The sequence below is a fragment of the Eurosta solidaginis genome, chromosome X, assembly GCF_040869045.1.
Source record: "Eurosta solidaginis isolate ZX-2024a chromosome X, ASM4086904v1, whole genome shotgun sequence".
NCBI lineage: Eukaryota > Metazoa > Arthropoda > Insecta > Diptera > Tephritidae > Eurosta > Eurosta solidaginis.
In genome coordinates, this window is record NC_090324.1 from 95,775,847 (window position 1) to 95,793,224 (window position 17,378).

General features: G+C 36.5%; 1 protein-coding gene across 15 annotated transcripts in view; it reads left to right on the forward strand.

Annotated features, from left to right (window-relative positions):
- ey (eyeless) overlaps window positions 1-17,378 on the forward strand; it is a 2,912,801-nt gene that overhangs the window by 2,515,121 nt on the left and 380,302 nt on the right. For 11 of the 15 annotated variants that reach the window (XM_067758158.1, XM_067758159.1, XM_067758157.1 and 8 more), the window contains one exon: window positions 16,287-17,038. The exons of 3 other annotated variants lie outside the window; for them this stretch is intronic. In XM_067758158.1, coding sequence (XP_067614259.1) covers window positions 16,287-16,962 — 676 coding nt within the window. In that variant the 3' untranslated portion in view covers window positions 16,963-17,038. Of the gene's footprint in view, window positions 1-16,286; window positions 17,039-17,378 lie in introns of those variants that run through there. One more of the 15 variants, XM_067758165.1, reaches the window with a different exon arrangement.

Consider the following 17,378-nt stretch of genomic DNA (forward strand, 5'->3'; position numbering starts at 1 on the left):
CATTGCCTTTATGCTCGAGGACACCCTCGGCATCCGAATATACAAAACTCCTCCATATAAAAGTTCGGTTAACGGACAAATAGAACGCTTTCATTCCACACTTACAGAATTAATAAGTTGCCTAAAAGCTGAACGAAATTTCTCATCATTCCCCGAACTTTTGGACAGAGCAGCTTACGAGTACCACTATACAGTACATTCCACAACAGGACGAAGACCAATTGAAGTATTTTTCGAACGAAACGTTAGTACAGACCCAAGCCAATTTGAACAAGCTAGGAGAGAAATTACAGAAAAACTCAGGGAAAAACAGAATAAAGACCTTACCCAACACAACAAGAAACGCACACCCACAAAGACATACATGCCAGGAGATATTGTATTCGTAAAAATCGACAAACGATTAGGATCCAAGATATCCCCAAAATACAGAAAAGAAATAGTAAAAGAAGATAAAAGCACAACAATTATAACTGAATCAGGAAAGGCGGTGCATAAAAGTAATATTAAAAGTTAATAATTCCTACATTTACAGACTCCATCTCCTCCTACCGATTAACGGAGACGTAGAAATTTTGGACTATACGCACTCCTATTTAGTGACCATAAACAATGGACTCGCCAAAATTCAGGACGGTACCTTTATACTTATTCACGTATTTGACCTTAATAAGTACGAAGCACTTTTGACGGACATTCACACTCACATATCAGAGCGACTACCTAAGGACAGTTTTCTTTATCCAATCCTTAAACATGAAACAAACCAAACCCTCGAAATCCTTGAATCCCTTAAACCAATAAAGAAACTACGTAAAGAAAGAGCTATTAATATCCTAGGCATTGCGTGGAAATATCTGGCTGGATCAACGGCCCACGATGACCTAGAAATCATTAACAACAACCTGATGAACCTAAACGAAAATAACAATAAACAAACGATAATAAATGAACCCTTTAGTAAAAGGTTAAGCAATATTACCACAATGACAAATTCAATGTTAAATGCAATAAGTAAGGATAATAGTATAATCGATGAAATTGTAGTAGATTTGCAAAGTAAAATAAGGTTAATAAAAGATGAATTAATAAATATAAAATACGCCATACAATGGGCTAAAGGAAATATTTTTAATACTGTAATACTTAACAAACAGGAAGTAAAAGTAGCATTAGAAAAATTAAAGCCAGAAGAAATGCCATTTAACAACGCAGAAGAAGCGTTAGAATTTTCAAAAATAAATGTTTTATGTAAAGAAATGATAATTATCTATATGGTAAAAATTCCACTTACAAGTAATGAAACTTTTAGGAAAGTAATATTAAGGCCAGTAAAAAAACAAAATAATATTGCAATAAATATTCAATAAGATGAAATTTTTAAATGTAAAAATAAAACATACGGCATTCGTAAGCCATGCGAAATATACAATGAAATATCAATATGTAATAGAAATAATTTAGTAGACTTAAGTGAAGATCAATGTATACCTAGATTAATAAATAGTTTGAATTGGAGTTGCTCTACGATGTCAGCTCTGCACATATCTGCGGTAGAAGTAGTACAACCAGGCATTATCCTGCTAAACAACTTCAATGGTCAGATAGAAGTTAACGAGGCACCACAAGAAATTTATGGGACACACCTTATCCAATTTTATAATTCAACAGTAAAAATAAATAATCATTTTAATTATCATCCGTACACGTAAATCAATTAGTATTGAATACATTGAAAAAAGCCAAGCAGCTCAAACTGAAATTCCTACAGGGGTTCTACCAAGCCAGACAAATAGAATCCCGACCTACTTCAAGTTCAATGATCTTCCGTTCTTCTAATAACCGAGGACGTTCATTCTTGAGTGGGGAATAGTTAACACAACAAACGTTGCAATAACAAAATTATTGCATCACAGCAATATCAAGTGACAATGCGAACATTTAACCTGATTGTCTCCCATGGGCAAACGACACCACGCGCTACCAAAATATGATGACGCTGCTACAACAAACCCGGCAAATATTCCCAGCACATGCAGGTGCAACGTGACCTGACAAGCATACAAATGTAGAATTAGCCGTAAAGTAGAATTAAGAATAATTGTAAAATCAGTTCTAATTTGAAAGCGATCGAATAAAGTCGGACTTCGCGTCCACAAAAAATATATTTTTTTAAGGATTTAATGTAGTAAAATCCTAACTTATATTTTCAGCACAAAAATGACACATATTAAAAAACTTATAATTTAGTAAAAAAAAATACTCAACCAAAAAAACACTTGCAAATTAATTTACTTACATGTAGATTTTTAACAACAAACAAATATTTTAGGTTTTTTTCACCTAAAGTTTTATTTAATTTTAAACCACGCGTTATTTCACTTCTGTAAACTGCATCACTTACAGTTTGACAGCAGATTATGCAATGAAGAACAATAATTATTAGAAACTAGCAGACCCCACTGACGTTGTTCTTCCCTAACCTTGGCCTATCTGCATATCTCTTAAGAAGTTTTTAACTCTTACCTCACCACCACCCAGTTCTAGTCCCAGTCCCAATCCCAATCCCAGTTACAGTTCTAATTCCAGTCCCAATCCCACTTCCTGGTCCATTTCCTGGGGAAAAAAAATCGTAAATAGCAATCGTAATACAAATGAACAGAACTTGTTCGAATATATCGGTTCCTGGCCCGAAGAGTCTTGCATACGAATCTAGGAAAAGGGGTACCTATATACGAAATTTCAGGCAAATCAAACGAATCCCCGCTCCACTTTCCGGAAAAAAGTTTCGTTAATACTAATCTAGGCAAAGGTCTACATATATACTAAATTTCAGGCAAATCGAGCCGTGAATAGAAATCGTTCGAATGGATCGGTCTTTGGCCCACTTCTTGAAAAGAATTTTTCTCTCCGTAAGAATCATCCTCGTACTGCAAGGAATACTTTAAACGAAGAAATAAATCGGTCCAACAGTTCTCGAGTAATGCGCTTAGCAGCGACTAATTTTTAGATTATGGACTAACAGACCCGGCAGACTTTGTTCTACCATGACTTTGATCTGCATAACTTTTAGGAAGTTTTTATTCTTACTCTTCTTCCCCCTCTCACCCCATTTGCTCTATCCTTTTATCACTCTCCCCTCTGCATTTCTCTCTTTCTGGGCCTCTTTCTCCCCCTCAGCTTTTCCCATCCTTCTTTTCTCTCTACCTCCCTCTCCTTACTCCACCGCTCCATCTATCTCTATCTGTATATCTTCATCTAAATAAAAAAATAAATATAAGGCGCGATAACCTCCGAAGAGATCTAAGGCCGAGCTTCTCTTCCAATTTGCGTCGTGCTCCTCTTGATTTTCCCTACAAATTGGCCGGACGGGACCTACATGATTTTATGCCGACTCCGAACGGTATCTGCAAGTTAGATGAGTTTCCACTGAGAGCTTTTCATGGCAGAAATACACCCGGAGCGCTTGCCAAACACTGTCGAGGGGCGACCCCGCTTAGACAAATTTTCTTCTAATTGAAGAACCTTATTTCTAAAATTTTTGATGTTGCTTTGTCCGGTGATGGAACCCAGGGCATCCGGTGTGGTAGGCGGAGCTGGCTACCATTACACCACGGTGGCCGCCATATCTTCATCTAACTCGATCATTTTCTCAGTTTCTTTTCTTTCTTTCCTTTCTTTCCCTTTCCTCTTCTTTACTTCCCTTTCTTTTCTTTCCTTTCAGAAAAGCTCGCTGAACACCTTTGCAACTATTTTACGCTATAATTTAAACTTCATTTACGAAAATATTGATCACTTGTAAACAATTCGTTCGGACTATTTATTTCTGTTTAAAAAATAACACTTTGGTTTTGATAAAATAAATTCGATATTTATTTATGTATTTATTTACTATATTAAAGTCAACACAGACATAAAGCGGTCGACTACTGGATACAAGATAAGGTACAAATAATAAGAAAAACACATAAGTGTAAGAACAAAATTTAAAATAAAATCAAAATTAAAAACAATAAAATTAATTAAGTTAAATTTTAATTTTAATCAATATCTAAATCAAAATTAATATTGAAATAAAAAGTGACATCTTATTAAAAATATTTGAAAAATATCATGCCAGACGTGAGAGTATTTCCTTAGGGATAGCAGCAACCGAATAATCATAATTAATACAGTTGTACAGTTCATTATAGCGCGAGCACCAATTGCGAAGGAGGCTAAATTTCGCCGAAGAATGGGTCAATAAAAGAGAACATAGTGTCTCGAAGTTCTCGCAGGAACAGAAAAATTTAGTCTGCTCACAAGGTCAGTGGAGTCTATCTCTCCGATAATCAGTTTATGAAGGAACATTACCCCGAGGAATGTTCTTCTATTCTGTAAATTTGGTAAACTAATAAGAAGAAGTATATTTCTATAAGACGGCAGATGAGAATTTGATTCCCAGTTAAGACCACGTAATGCGAAGATTAGAAACTGCTTCCGTACCGATTCAATTCGATCTGTATGATTTTTATATCCCGGAGACCAAATACAGGAACAATACTCTAGTATTGGGTGTACCAATGATGTGTAAAGGGTTTTGATTAGATAAGGATCGTCATATTCTTTAGCCCGACTTTTAATAAATCCAAGTACACCCGATGTTTTGTTTATGATAGATGAGTTATGCATGTTAAAGTTCAGTTTCGCATCAAATAGAACACCTAGGTCACATACTACAGATATAGCTCCAAGGGAGCACCATCTAGCATATAGGACTTTAAAACTGGGTAGACTCTATGAAATGTCATTAGTTTACATTTGCAGCTGTTCAAAACTGGTAGATTTACTGTACACCATAATTTAAATGAGTCTATATCGGCCTGAACAAGCAAGTATGTTTAGCATAGCTTTACATCGTCTGCATACATTAGAGCTCGGGAATAAGAAATAACCTTAGGTAAGTCATTTATGAAGAGTGTAAAAAGTAATGGACCCAAATGGCTACCCTGAGGCACACCAGGAGTTACTTCTATCAACTCAGAGAGACTGTTTTTGAACATAACTCGGTGAGTTCTATTTACAAGATAGCTGCGAAGCCAAAGTAATAAATCCTTCGGAAAACCCAGTAAGTCAAGTTTATAAGTTAAAAGCTAATGGTTAACAAAGTCAAATGCTTTGCTGATGTCGGTATAAATAGCATCGGTTTACTTATTGGATAAGAATGCATCCATAACTAGAGAAGTGAACTCAAACAAGTAGGTTGTGGCTGATCTTCTACGCACATGAACCATATTTACATATTTCGTTACTGAAAGATATCAGTTCAGTGTTGAAGCCTATGGACTCGATAATTGTCTTGGGTGATTTTAATCTTCCACACGTATCATGGACCACATCCGACCATGGTATTGTGCCGGTTTCTTCAAAATTCTCCAGCATCGACTTTTTAGCTGAAATAACTGAACTTTGCCTAAGACAGATAAATATAGTTCCAAACATGTACGGGAGGGTACTTGATCTGGTATTTGTTGATGATACATCAAAATCCATTCTTAGGAGGGGTGAACCTCTTAATGTACCTGAAGATCCTTACCATCCTTCGCTGGAAATAGTTTACGAATTGGAAGAGAGTTATCGGAGTTGCACTACCATAGAAAACGACTCTAGTTTTAGATTCGAATTCGCGAAGGCTAATTTTAATAAACTTAACCAAATTTTATCTACAATAGTTTGGCCCAAATACGGTGAAGATATTGACAAAAACGTTTCTGACTTCAACGCCGTCATTCACGCTATTCTGGAAAGACATGTACCTAAGCGTAAACATGTTTTCACTGAACTAGTCCAAATATGGTACACCAAAGAACTGAAATCTTTAAAAAACAAAAAATCGCGTTCCTTCAAGCTGTACAAGAAGACGGGGTCACACTCCGAGTACTTGAAGTACTCTATATTGCGTCATAAATATTTTGAATTAAATAAAAAGTGTTACAATACCTATCTCTGTGCCATGAAAAAGGAAATAACTTGCAATCCGAAAGCTTTCTATAATTTCGTGAACTCTACACGTAGGGTTAAAGGCTTTCCTTCTGGTATGAAATACCGTGATGATTTCTCTAGCGACGATCAAGTTATTGCTAATTTATTTGCACACTTTTTCAAATCTAACTATTCCGCTGAATTAATTTCTTTGTCTAGTGAATACCCGTATCAACTTGACTCACTTAACGCAATTAATATTCCATCAATATCTCCAGAAGCGGTTCTTACATATTTAACTTCTTTGAAGGAATCTTATAAATACGGTCCTGATCTAATTCCCACATGTTTTCTCAAAAGATGTGCAGAACACATTTATCTGCCCCTAACTGATTTATTCAACATGTCCCTAAAACATGGAGTTTTTCCTTCTGCTTGGAAGGAATCTTTTCTAATACCCTCCACAAAAACGGCAGTAGGTCATGTGTAGAAAATTATCGAGGAATTGCAAAATTGTCTGCCATCCCAAAGGTGTTTGAAGCCATTGTTACTAATCAGCTAACATTTTTCATTTCTGCATTGATTGCAGGCTCTCAACATGGATTCTGTAGAGGCAAATCTACCATTACCAACCTACGTGAATTCACAACGCATGTTTCTAATGGATTTAGAGAAAATCTTCACACCGATGTTATTTACACTGATTTCAGTAAAGCATTTGACAAATTTTCCCATTCATTGCTTATCCACAAGCTGGATCGACTTGGTTTCCAACCAGGTCTCACTCAGTGGATATCTTTTTATCTCTGCGGTAGAACGCAACAAGTAATTTTTAAAAATACTCTTTCAGAGGTCATTAATGTTCCTTCTGGCGTCCCACAGGGCAGTCATCTCGGTCCAATTCTGTTCTTGCTATTTATTAATGATATCTGTATCATAATAAAATATTCCAAAATTTTAATGTGTGCTGATGATGTAAAACTTTTTAGGTCTTATGAGTCTATTGAAGAACGTCCATTGCTTCAAGCGGATTTAAACTGCTTAGTTGCTTGGTGCAACGCGAATTCAATGCCGCTGAACATCAATAAATGTAAGTTTATGTGCCTCTTCCGGAGATCTTTACCAGCAGCCTCTTACGTAATTGATCATTTTTGTCTTGCATCAGTAAATTATTTTGTTGACTTGGGAGTCACGATGGATGGTAAACTTAGTTTCAACCTTCATATTATGACTACTGCCAATAAGGCTAGAGGTGTTCTATCATTCGTGAAGAGATGGCCTAAAGAATTTAGTGACCCTTATGTAACCAAAGCCCCTTTTACCACATTAGTTAGACCGATACTAGAATATGGATCAGTAGTCTGGAATCCACGATATCAAGTTCATGCAGATAGGCTTGAGTCAATATAGAAGAAATTTTTACTTTTTTCTTTAAGGAATTTTCATTGGGACTCTGCATATAATCTTCCACCTTATACTAGTCGGTTAAGGCTTATCAATCTTCCAATTCTCGCTAGCCGTAGAGAAGTGCTAGGCGTATTATTTATGGCTAAACTACTGAATGGACTAATTTCTAGCCCCTTTCTTGTGAACGAAGTAAACTTCAATGTCCCATCACGAGCGTCAAGACATTACAAACCTCTTCTTTTGAGGCAATGTAGAACTAATTTCGAATTAAATGAACCTTTCCGGTGTTTGTGTTATGATTTTAACTCTCACTCGAATTCATTTGATATAACGGATTCACTTTTTACTATAAGGAAAACTGTCCTATCCTATCTTAACTCGTAACAAAATAAAAATAAAAAAATTAAAATTTTTATATGCTAAATCGTTAACTTATTTAACAATTTACTATATGTATAATTTTCTACTGTTATGTATATAATACTCAGCTGATGATTTTTATTCTGTAGCTGAGCAGTTTTAGATCTCGACGCTTAACAAACCTCCGCCTATCAACAACTCGGCAAAAACAAAAACAAATCCGTGCGTTATGCGGATGCGTCCCTCGTGTCGGTTGGGCGGGCTTTGGAGGGTATTAATCCGTTGGGGTTATTATTATTATTATTATTATTATTAAAACCATGTTGGCTGGGTATATATATTGAATTTGGCTGGTGATGATCTTTTCAAACATTTTTGGTATAGCCAAAAGTTTAGCTATGCCCCTGTAGTTCTCAATCTTGGACCTACTACCTTTCTTATGTAAGGGAATAATAATTGAGCGCTTCCAAATTGAAGGGAATAGAGAAGATTCTAGAGATAGTGTAAATAATTTAAGGATCGGCTTGGATAAATTGACAGCGCCGAACTTTAGCACACAACTAGGAACACCACCTGGACCCAGAGAAAAGTTCGGTTTCAACTCAAGAAGAAGGAGATGGAAATCATGAAGTTTTTCTCTTCGAATTGGCAAAACTATAAAACTGTTTCGGGTTACTAAAAAATTTAAGCTTACACCGGTTTAAGTCATATTTATAGCACTGTTGATTAAGACGTTGAAAGTTTGATCTAGCAACTAAATATTTAGAAAAATCGTAGCATGATCCTGATATTTTAAAACGTTCGTATAGTCTAAATTTAATATTATATAGTCTCACAAGATGTCTGGAGAACCACGGCGTTTTCCCGTTTCCGCACTGCTATGGCGAAGAGGCACACAGCAATCGAAGAAGCCATCGAGAGAACTGTAAAAAATATATGTTGCTGACTCGATATCATTACAAGCGTAAAGATCCGACCATTCATGGGTAGAAATAAGATAATTCAGCTTATTAAAATGTGCCTTATAAAAACATCTTGATCGAAAACTAGATTTTCCTTTTTCTGCATCAAACAAAACAGGCTGAGCATAATCAAGCATTATCTCAAGTGTTCGGATGAAGGTAGCGGATCCTCTGGAAGTGATAAAGGAGAAATTCGTTTGAGGGAAATACCCACAGGGTCATCCGCAAATAATAAATCCAGCATTTTATTTTTGCAATTTAGTATATTGTTTAATTGTAGTAAATGTGAATCAAGCAGGCTTTTACCAAAATCGTGCTGAGTATGAACGTCAAACAGTTTAATTTACTGTAGGCAAATCGAAGTCACCAAGCACCATCAGGCGGTCCCTATCTCGCAACTGAGTGAACACTACATATGGGTGAGCTATGTTGAGTACAAACGTGCATATTCGAACGTGGCGGTATATAGCAGCAGCAAATAAATATATTGAAAGCATGTAAAGAGATCTTTACTGCTATAAATTGTCTATAAATTGACTATAAATTTCAAAGCCGTTGTCGAACAATAGTAACTCCGATGATAGGATAGAATCCACGGCTATAAGGACACCACCCGCTCTAGACACGCGATTGCGCCTATACACGACATAATTATTCGAGAAAATCTCTGAATTATAATTGTCTTCTTTAAGCCAGGTCTCAGCAAAAGCTGTAACTTGCGCTGTGAACGAAAAACTGTTTAGAAATAAAGAACTCAATTTGGATCGTAAGCCATGAACATTCTGATAATGAATAGATATATTAGACAAACCGATTTACGTCTGTGATATTCTTGCCGAGTCCGGTAAGTTTTTTGAATTTCTCACATTTGCCTTTTACGTGAACAAATGAACCACCGAATGTATCGGCCAAAAAGACTGTTCAAGAATTTTATCAAAATATGCATCAGGCACTGATATTTTAAAAGACGAGATATCACTTTCATACTTAAAATTAAATTTGTAAACACTTAATTTCATAGGTCTAAAATTAAGCTTAGATACAATATAGTTAATTATGTCATCTTCCGTCAACGATGCGTCAAGCCATGATACAAAGATCGATCTACGAGCGGCACAGCAGTCACCTCTCTGGGGGGCTCAGGTTGCACTCCAGTATTAACATAATTAATATTATCAGCAGACACAATATTAGCGTTATGAGGCTTATCATTGGTATTTACAGCATTTACAGCATAAGAGGTGCTTGCATTTGGGGCGACAATATGTGCAATATCGGCGGCGGTGAAATTGTTAGAATTAACGGCGCCAGAATTTTCAACAACAGACAGTCTGGCATCACTGGAGATAGCGGACGGTGACAAAGTAATTGACGAAAGAGGAGGTGTTATAGGCACTGAGAGGAGTGTAGGTGTTAATTTGGCCTATGCTTTATCAGTTATATGTAACTGTAGACCATGTTGAGGAGAGTTGAGTGGGGAGCTGTGCACTGCGAATGTGAGCCAGAAGGCAACGGCGAGAGAGTGCTTAGATCCAGCACATATGGAGGCTTAGGGTCGTAGTTGTTTTTTGGCGGAAAAGTACACGAACTCACTGCAGCTATGAGCGCATCAATTTCCGCAGCCAACACACCACTACTATCTCGCTAATTATACTCAGTTAAGCAGAGTTCACAGAGTATATTAACTTTGATTGCATAACGGTTGGTTGTACAGGTATAAAGGAATCGAGATAGATATAGACTTCCATATATCAAAATCATCACTATCGAAAAAAAATTCGATTGAGCCATGTCCGTCCGTCCGTCCGTCCGTCTGTCCGATAACACGATAACTTGAGTAAATTTTGAGGTATCTTGATGAAATTTGGTATGTAGGTTCCTGGGCACTCATCTCAGATCGCTATTTAAAATAAACGATATCGGACAATAACCACGCCCACTTTTTCGATATCGAAAATTTCGAAAAATCGAAAAAGTGCGATAACTCATTACCAAATACGCATTAAGCGATGAAACTTGGTGGGTGAGTTGAGCTTATGACGCAGAATAGAAAACTAGTAAAATTTTGGACAATGGGCGTGGCACCGCCCACTTTTAAATGAAGGTAATTTAGAAGTTTTGCAAGCTGTAATTTGGTAGTCGTTGAAGATATCATGATGAAATTTGGCAGGAACGTTACTCTTATTACTTTTTGTCTGCTTAATAAAAATTAGCAAAATCGGAAAACGACCACGCCCACTTTTTAAAAAAATTTTTTTTTAAATTCAAATTTTAAAAGAAAAGTTAATATCTTTACAGCATATAAGTAAATTATGCCAACATTCAACTCCAGTAATGATATGGTGCAACAAAATACAAAAATAAAAGAAAATTTCAAAATGGGCGTGGTTCCGCCCTTTTTCATTTAATTTGTCTAGGATGCTTTTAATGCCATAAGTCGAACAAAAATTAACCAATCCTTGTGAAATTTGGTAGAGGCTTAGCTTCTAGGACGATAACTGTTTTCTGTGAAAAAGGGCGACATCGGTTGAAGTCACGCCCAGTTTTTATACATAGTCGACCGTCTGTCCTTCCGCTCGGCCTTTAACACAATAACTTGAGCAAAAATTGATATATCTTTACTTAACTCAGTTCAGGTACTTATCTGAACTCACTTTGTATTGGTGTAAAAAATGGCCGAAATCCGACTATGACCACGCCCACTTTTTCGATATCGAAAATTACGAAAAATGAAAAAAATGCAGGGCGCAATCAAAAGCCCTTGGAATTTTGGAAGGAATACTGTACGTGGTATTACATATATAAATAAATTAGCGGTACCCGACAGATGATGGTCTGGATCACCCTGGTCCACATTTTGGTAGATATCTCGAAAACACCTTCACATATACAACTAAGGGCCACCCCCTTTTAAAACCCTCATTAATACCTTTAATTTGATACCCATATCGTACAAACACATTCTAGAGTCACCCCTGGTCCACGTTTATGGCGATATCTCGAAAAGGCGTCCACATATGGAACTAAGGCCCACTCCTTTTTAAAATACTCATTAACACCTTTCATTTGATACCCATATCGTACAAATAAATTCTAGAGTCACCCCTGGTCCACCTTTATGTCGATATCTCGAAAAGGCGTCCACCTATAGAACTAAGGCCCACGCCTTTTTAAAATACTCAGTATATATCTGCAGTCTATCGCTCAGGTCCACGGTAGCGGCCACCGTGGTGTGATGGTAGCGTGCTCCGCCTATCACACCGTATGCCCAGGGTTCAACTCCCGGGCAAAGCAACATCAAAATTTTAGAAATAAGATTTTTCAATTAGAAGAAAATTTTTCTAAGCGGGGTCGCCCCTCGGCAGTGTCTGGCAAGCGCTCCGATTGTATTTCTGCCATGAAAAGCTCTCAGTGAAAACTCATCTGCCTTGCAGATGCCGTTCGGAGTCGGCATAAAACATGTAGGTCCCGTCCGGCCAATTTGTAGGGAAAAATCAAGAGGAGCACGACGCAAATTGGAAGAGAAGCTCGGCCTTAGATCTCTTCGGAGGTTATCGCGCCTTACATTTATTTTATTTATTTATATGGGTAGATAAATCCCTGAATTTTACCTCAAAAGCAGTCATTATGGTTTGCCGGTTGTTATTACTAGACTAGTTCGTTGCAATTTGGATTTGGATTCACCTATGAGTTACGCTATAATATTCACTTGGACTGCTTACGATTTCGAGGGCGGCATCCTTGGCCGAATAGATACTCCCTAATGTTTTAAGAGGTTTCTCTTATAGTACTTGGCAGCATAAATAAACTAATGCAAGGAGCGCTAACCTCCGAAGAGATTTTAGGCCAATTTTCGTCGTGCTCCTTTTAATTTTACTTTCAAACTGGCAGGACGGATCCTACTTGTTTTATTTCGACTCCGAAAGGTATCTGCTTTGCCCGAGGCATGAAACCAAGATCTTCGGTGTGGTAGGTGGAGCACGCTACCTCCACACTCCCTCGGCAGCAAAGCGCAACAAAAAAAATCAGTTATAAAGAATTCGGTGTTACACCTAGAGCTTATAGGAAAGTGACGTCGACGAAGTCGCAGTCGTATAGCTTCTGTGCTGGCATGTGGTGTGAGGGCCAGGAGGCATGGTAGTGACTGGTTCTGGACATGATTACTACTGTTCGCACATCGGAAATTATAGCTCTTAAAACAACCGAAAGAACTAGAGGGTCCCTTTGCCGCGATTAACGATATGCCAGCGTTGGTGTTAATCGTTAAAACTGTGAGCATTGAGTACTAAAAGGCCATTAATAGCAACCGTAAATGCCAGAGCTATGTGCGTGACCAGAAAGGAGCCACAAATAATTTTAAGGAATCTTATCTACAACGAATATTATAACAGTTATACCAGAACATCTCCTTCGGTGAAACTACGCTTTGTACGAGACATACAGACAAAAGGTGTCCATTTTAAGTACTTAACTTTTTGTCGGCAGACGCAGCAGTACCAGTCCCTTAGACCACGGTTAGGTTCGAAGCCTCTCTGGAGTAAGTGCAGAACAGTCCCTCCGCAAGGAGCTGCCCCTGAAAATTTTTGAACGATCCGTGAGACTTTGGCGCAAAAACCACGGATCTTTCCGAAATCGCCAAAACGTTGATTTCCTTAAATACATACAAACAAAATCTTTCCTAAAAATTATTTTTCAAATAGAAAAATCAAGCTTTTTAAAGTAAGAACACCGGCGCACAGTGTGATATATCATCAACCTAGCTGATATAAAGTCACGATTGGAATAAATAATTAATATTTCTAGCTCTACTCACCAACTAACGCTATTACATAAAAATAAATATATTATTTGTAAACATTTATTATTATTTCACCACTTTTTAAGTTTTCATTGAGCTAAATAAATATAAATTAAGAAAAGTTATATCGAAGTTAAAAAAATTCATTAGAGGAAACGTATTATCATGAAGAAAAGCATATTTTTGTATGTAGTAATAAGTAGTTGCAAAAAAATTAAATAAATGTAATCAAAATCATAAAAATCTAAGTCGATAACGTTAAGTTAATCGCTGAAACTTGAGTCGAAATCCTCATCTTGGTCTTAGATGTCGGAGCGTTGATCTAAATTTGCTTCTGGGTTTGACAATAGTTTAAGTACTTCTTTGTCGAATGTCTCATTTGCCTTAAATTCATTCGAGTTCTTTTCTGAAATACAGTATATTAGGGAATCGACGACAAAAAACAAATATTGAATAAATCTTCCATTGTATATTTACGAGACATCTTTGTTATAATGTTTTGCCCGTAGCTCTTAAAATCTTTATTTCTATTCTCCAGTGCTTCCTCTGAGAGCTTTCCTGTTGGAAGCAATGTTTTATTAATAATATCTGCCCCATGAATAAAAATTTTGTGAATGCTCGATGGCATGTAATACCAGGTACAAATCTACAAAAGTTTTTGTGGTCAAAATGACATACTTTCGAAATGCTTCGGACTCAATGGCGAATCCATATGACATTGTTTGAAGTATGAAAGCAAATCGCTTAATTAGATTTTCGTCAACTCCCGTTATTTCGGCAGCATTTGAAGGGCATTGGAAAAACGTCTGGCTGTGTTGCCATCAGTGGTCGTCCCAAAGCCTTGTTTTGGAAGATCTACTAATAACCCCATGTCTTCTTTAAATTTTTTTTTATCTCTTCAACAATCTTTTTTCCCTTCCTTCAAGAGTTTTGTTCACCAACGCTTGCAGGTGGACTTCCACTGACAGATCAATTATAAGAATGGATTATTTTGGAGGATAGCATGCAATTTTTTCTTTTCTAAGGAATTCATATGCTGGGTAAATGTCAGCATAACTTTAATACGCCCGAGATTGTATTTCTAAATACGTCTTAACTGTAAACTTTCGATTCATGTATAGAGCTACTACCTCTTCTGGAATATATTTAACTCTCACTGAGGCTGGACGAGTAAGGGTATGTTATATTTTAGTTGCGTCTGCATTTTTGGTGATGGCTTCTACCATTAATGCTGCATCCCGCTGACCTGATAACCTCCAGCTACAAGCAGTTGCAAAATTCAACTCTTCTTTTGAATAGTTTCTTATAAAATGTGATAACTTTTTCCTTTCGGACTGATGACTTGTCTCCGAAAAGGATACCAGTGTGCATCCCTTCATCTTTAAAATATGTCTGCAACTTTTCCACTCACACATTTTTATTGGAGTCAACTTTGAGCTGTCATTTTTTTCTTTTGCGTTATTTTGCTTATACCGAATATCGAAAAGTTCGTCCTTTGAAATTGCCATATTTCCTGAAAACAAACGATTACATGAAAACTTGCATTTTCCTGCAGCTAAAGTTGTACTATTTTAATTATACGAATAGCAGCAAAAAAGTTTAGATGAAAATTAAAGCGGATAAACGCGGATAACGAGATTGCTGGTCTTATGAATTCAAAGCATTTCAAAAATTTTAGTTAATTTAACATTATCCCACTATAACATGAAAAACTAATTCCTGTTCAATTAAAATCAAAAAATGTATATTTACTAAAATTATCATACCTCAGAAAATAAAAACAATATAATCTTTTAGCAATTGAAGTATAACTCACAGCAGGCCAGCAATTTAAACTTTCACATTCAATGGCAAAAATTCGAGTTAAAACTTTTTCTCAATTGATATGCTTCCAAATAAAGCTCCGTTATTCAATTCAATCTAGTAAAAATTTCCAAGTTTTTTATTTTTTCTCTTAATTACGCATTTATAAATAGAATTTCAAAAGATTTTTTGAAATTCAATGATATACTTTTTTTAATTAATATTTTCTATAACATGAAAATAATACACTGTGCGGCGTAAGTCGGCGAGCCGCCCATGCCGCTGCCACAGATATATAATAGTGCCTACGCCACCGCCGCCGATATAGTTATCGGCGTAAACCTCTAATACAAATAGACCAGACGAAACGAAAAATTTCTCGTAAAACAAAAATCTAGTCTTATTGAATTTTGATATCCAAGTTTTAACATATCCACTGTAAAAATGTTTATAAGGAACAAATATATAAAGGTGAAGAACAATAATTAGGCTTTCGATATAATCTTTACCCAAATCGGGCAAGCGATTGGCGTGTCTTGTTGGACGGCCATAGCGCCAATAAGTAAGTAAGTCGGGCACCTTTATATATTTTGTTGATCATAAAAATATTTACAGGGGTTGTGTTAAAATTTTAATATCAAAGTTCTAAAAGATTATGTTTGTATTTAAAGTCATTTTTTCGTTTCTTTTGGTCCATTTATATAAACGAAGTACTTAAAAATTCTTCCTTTTATATGTATTCGACTGTGTGCGCATCGATAAGCAAGGAGACAACACAGCAAGAAACGCGACATTATTGTTGTGTGTGTATGTTTCTGTGGGATTTTAAATCCCCGTAATTCTTTTCCTGCAAAGCTTTAAACAATTTTTTTTGTACACAATCGGTTTTGCCCGGTCACCTTTTGGGTACTTCACTTTATAATAATAATAGATAGATAATATAGTTCAATGAATAAGATTTTACAATTATTAAATATCTTTATATAAATTTTCAGTTCGATGGCGTCTATGTCCTTCACTCATCCTTCTATTACCTCAATACCTGGCGCGCCGGTATCGCAACAACGGGATCTAACACCACCATCGCTGTATCAATGCCACATGTCGCTACGCGCTCCCTTACCACCACCTTCTCATCATCATTCTATGATCCCTTGCTTTAATATTCCGACTACAGTTGGATCAAATGAGAGGAGTAGTATATTGAGCAATAAACCAGAGACAAAAGTTTCCGATGCCACTGAACATCAAATGCATAGCAGTTACGTTACTAGCTTACGCAATCAGAGTCACTCAGTTTCTGTGCAAACATCCTCATTAACATTACCGCTTCTTCCACAACAGTCCAACAAAAATCTGCTTACGTTTACCTCAAATGTCGCAAACTCAACAACATTAACCGAGCACAATTCACAACATAGTCCACCATCACATCATTTACTTAATTCGAATACTGGCAGTGGTCCCGGTAATATAGAGCCCAATGCCGTTGATTGTTTCTCCCAATTAAGATATGACAATGCAGTCTCAACTGCATCTGATATATCACTGGTGTGCAATAACAACAGCAATTCTGCAACAATGCCTTCTGGCCCAGACGCAAACCTAAAACACGAAGCAGGTAAGCAGCAGCATTTTTTCGCATCATGTTTTTATTCACCATGGGTTTGAGCTGCTGTTTTCATAACACCATTAAATGTTTCAGCCACAGTTAAACATTTTTACTAAATATGTCATTTAAACTTAGTTAAATAATATCTTCAAGAATAAAAACCATTGTTGCACACAGTGCACGAAAATAAATTTTATTGTACGTTACTATTTCGTTCCGTTTATTACTTCAATAGCTCGCATTTTCAATTATAAAGAACATTTGTTTAATATTTCAGCACAAAACATAAAACTAAGTGAATCGTGTAAGTCTACACGTAAATAAAATAAGAAAGGAAGGCTAAGTTCGGGTGTAACCGAACATTACATACTCAGTTGAGAGCTATGGAGACATAATAAGGGAAAATCACCATGTAGGAAAATGAACCCAGAGAAACCCTGGAATGTGTTTGTATGACATGTGTATCAAATGGAAG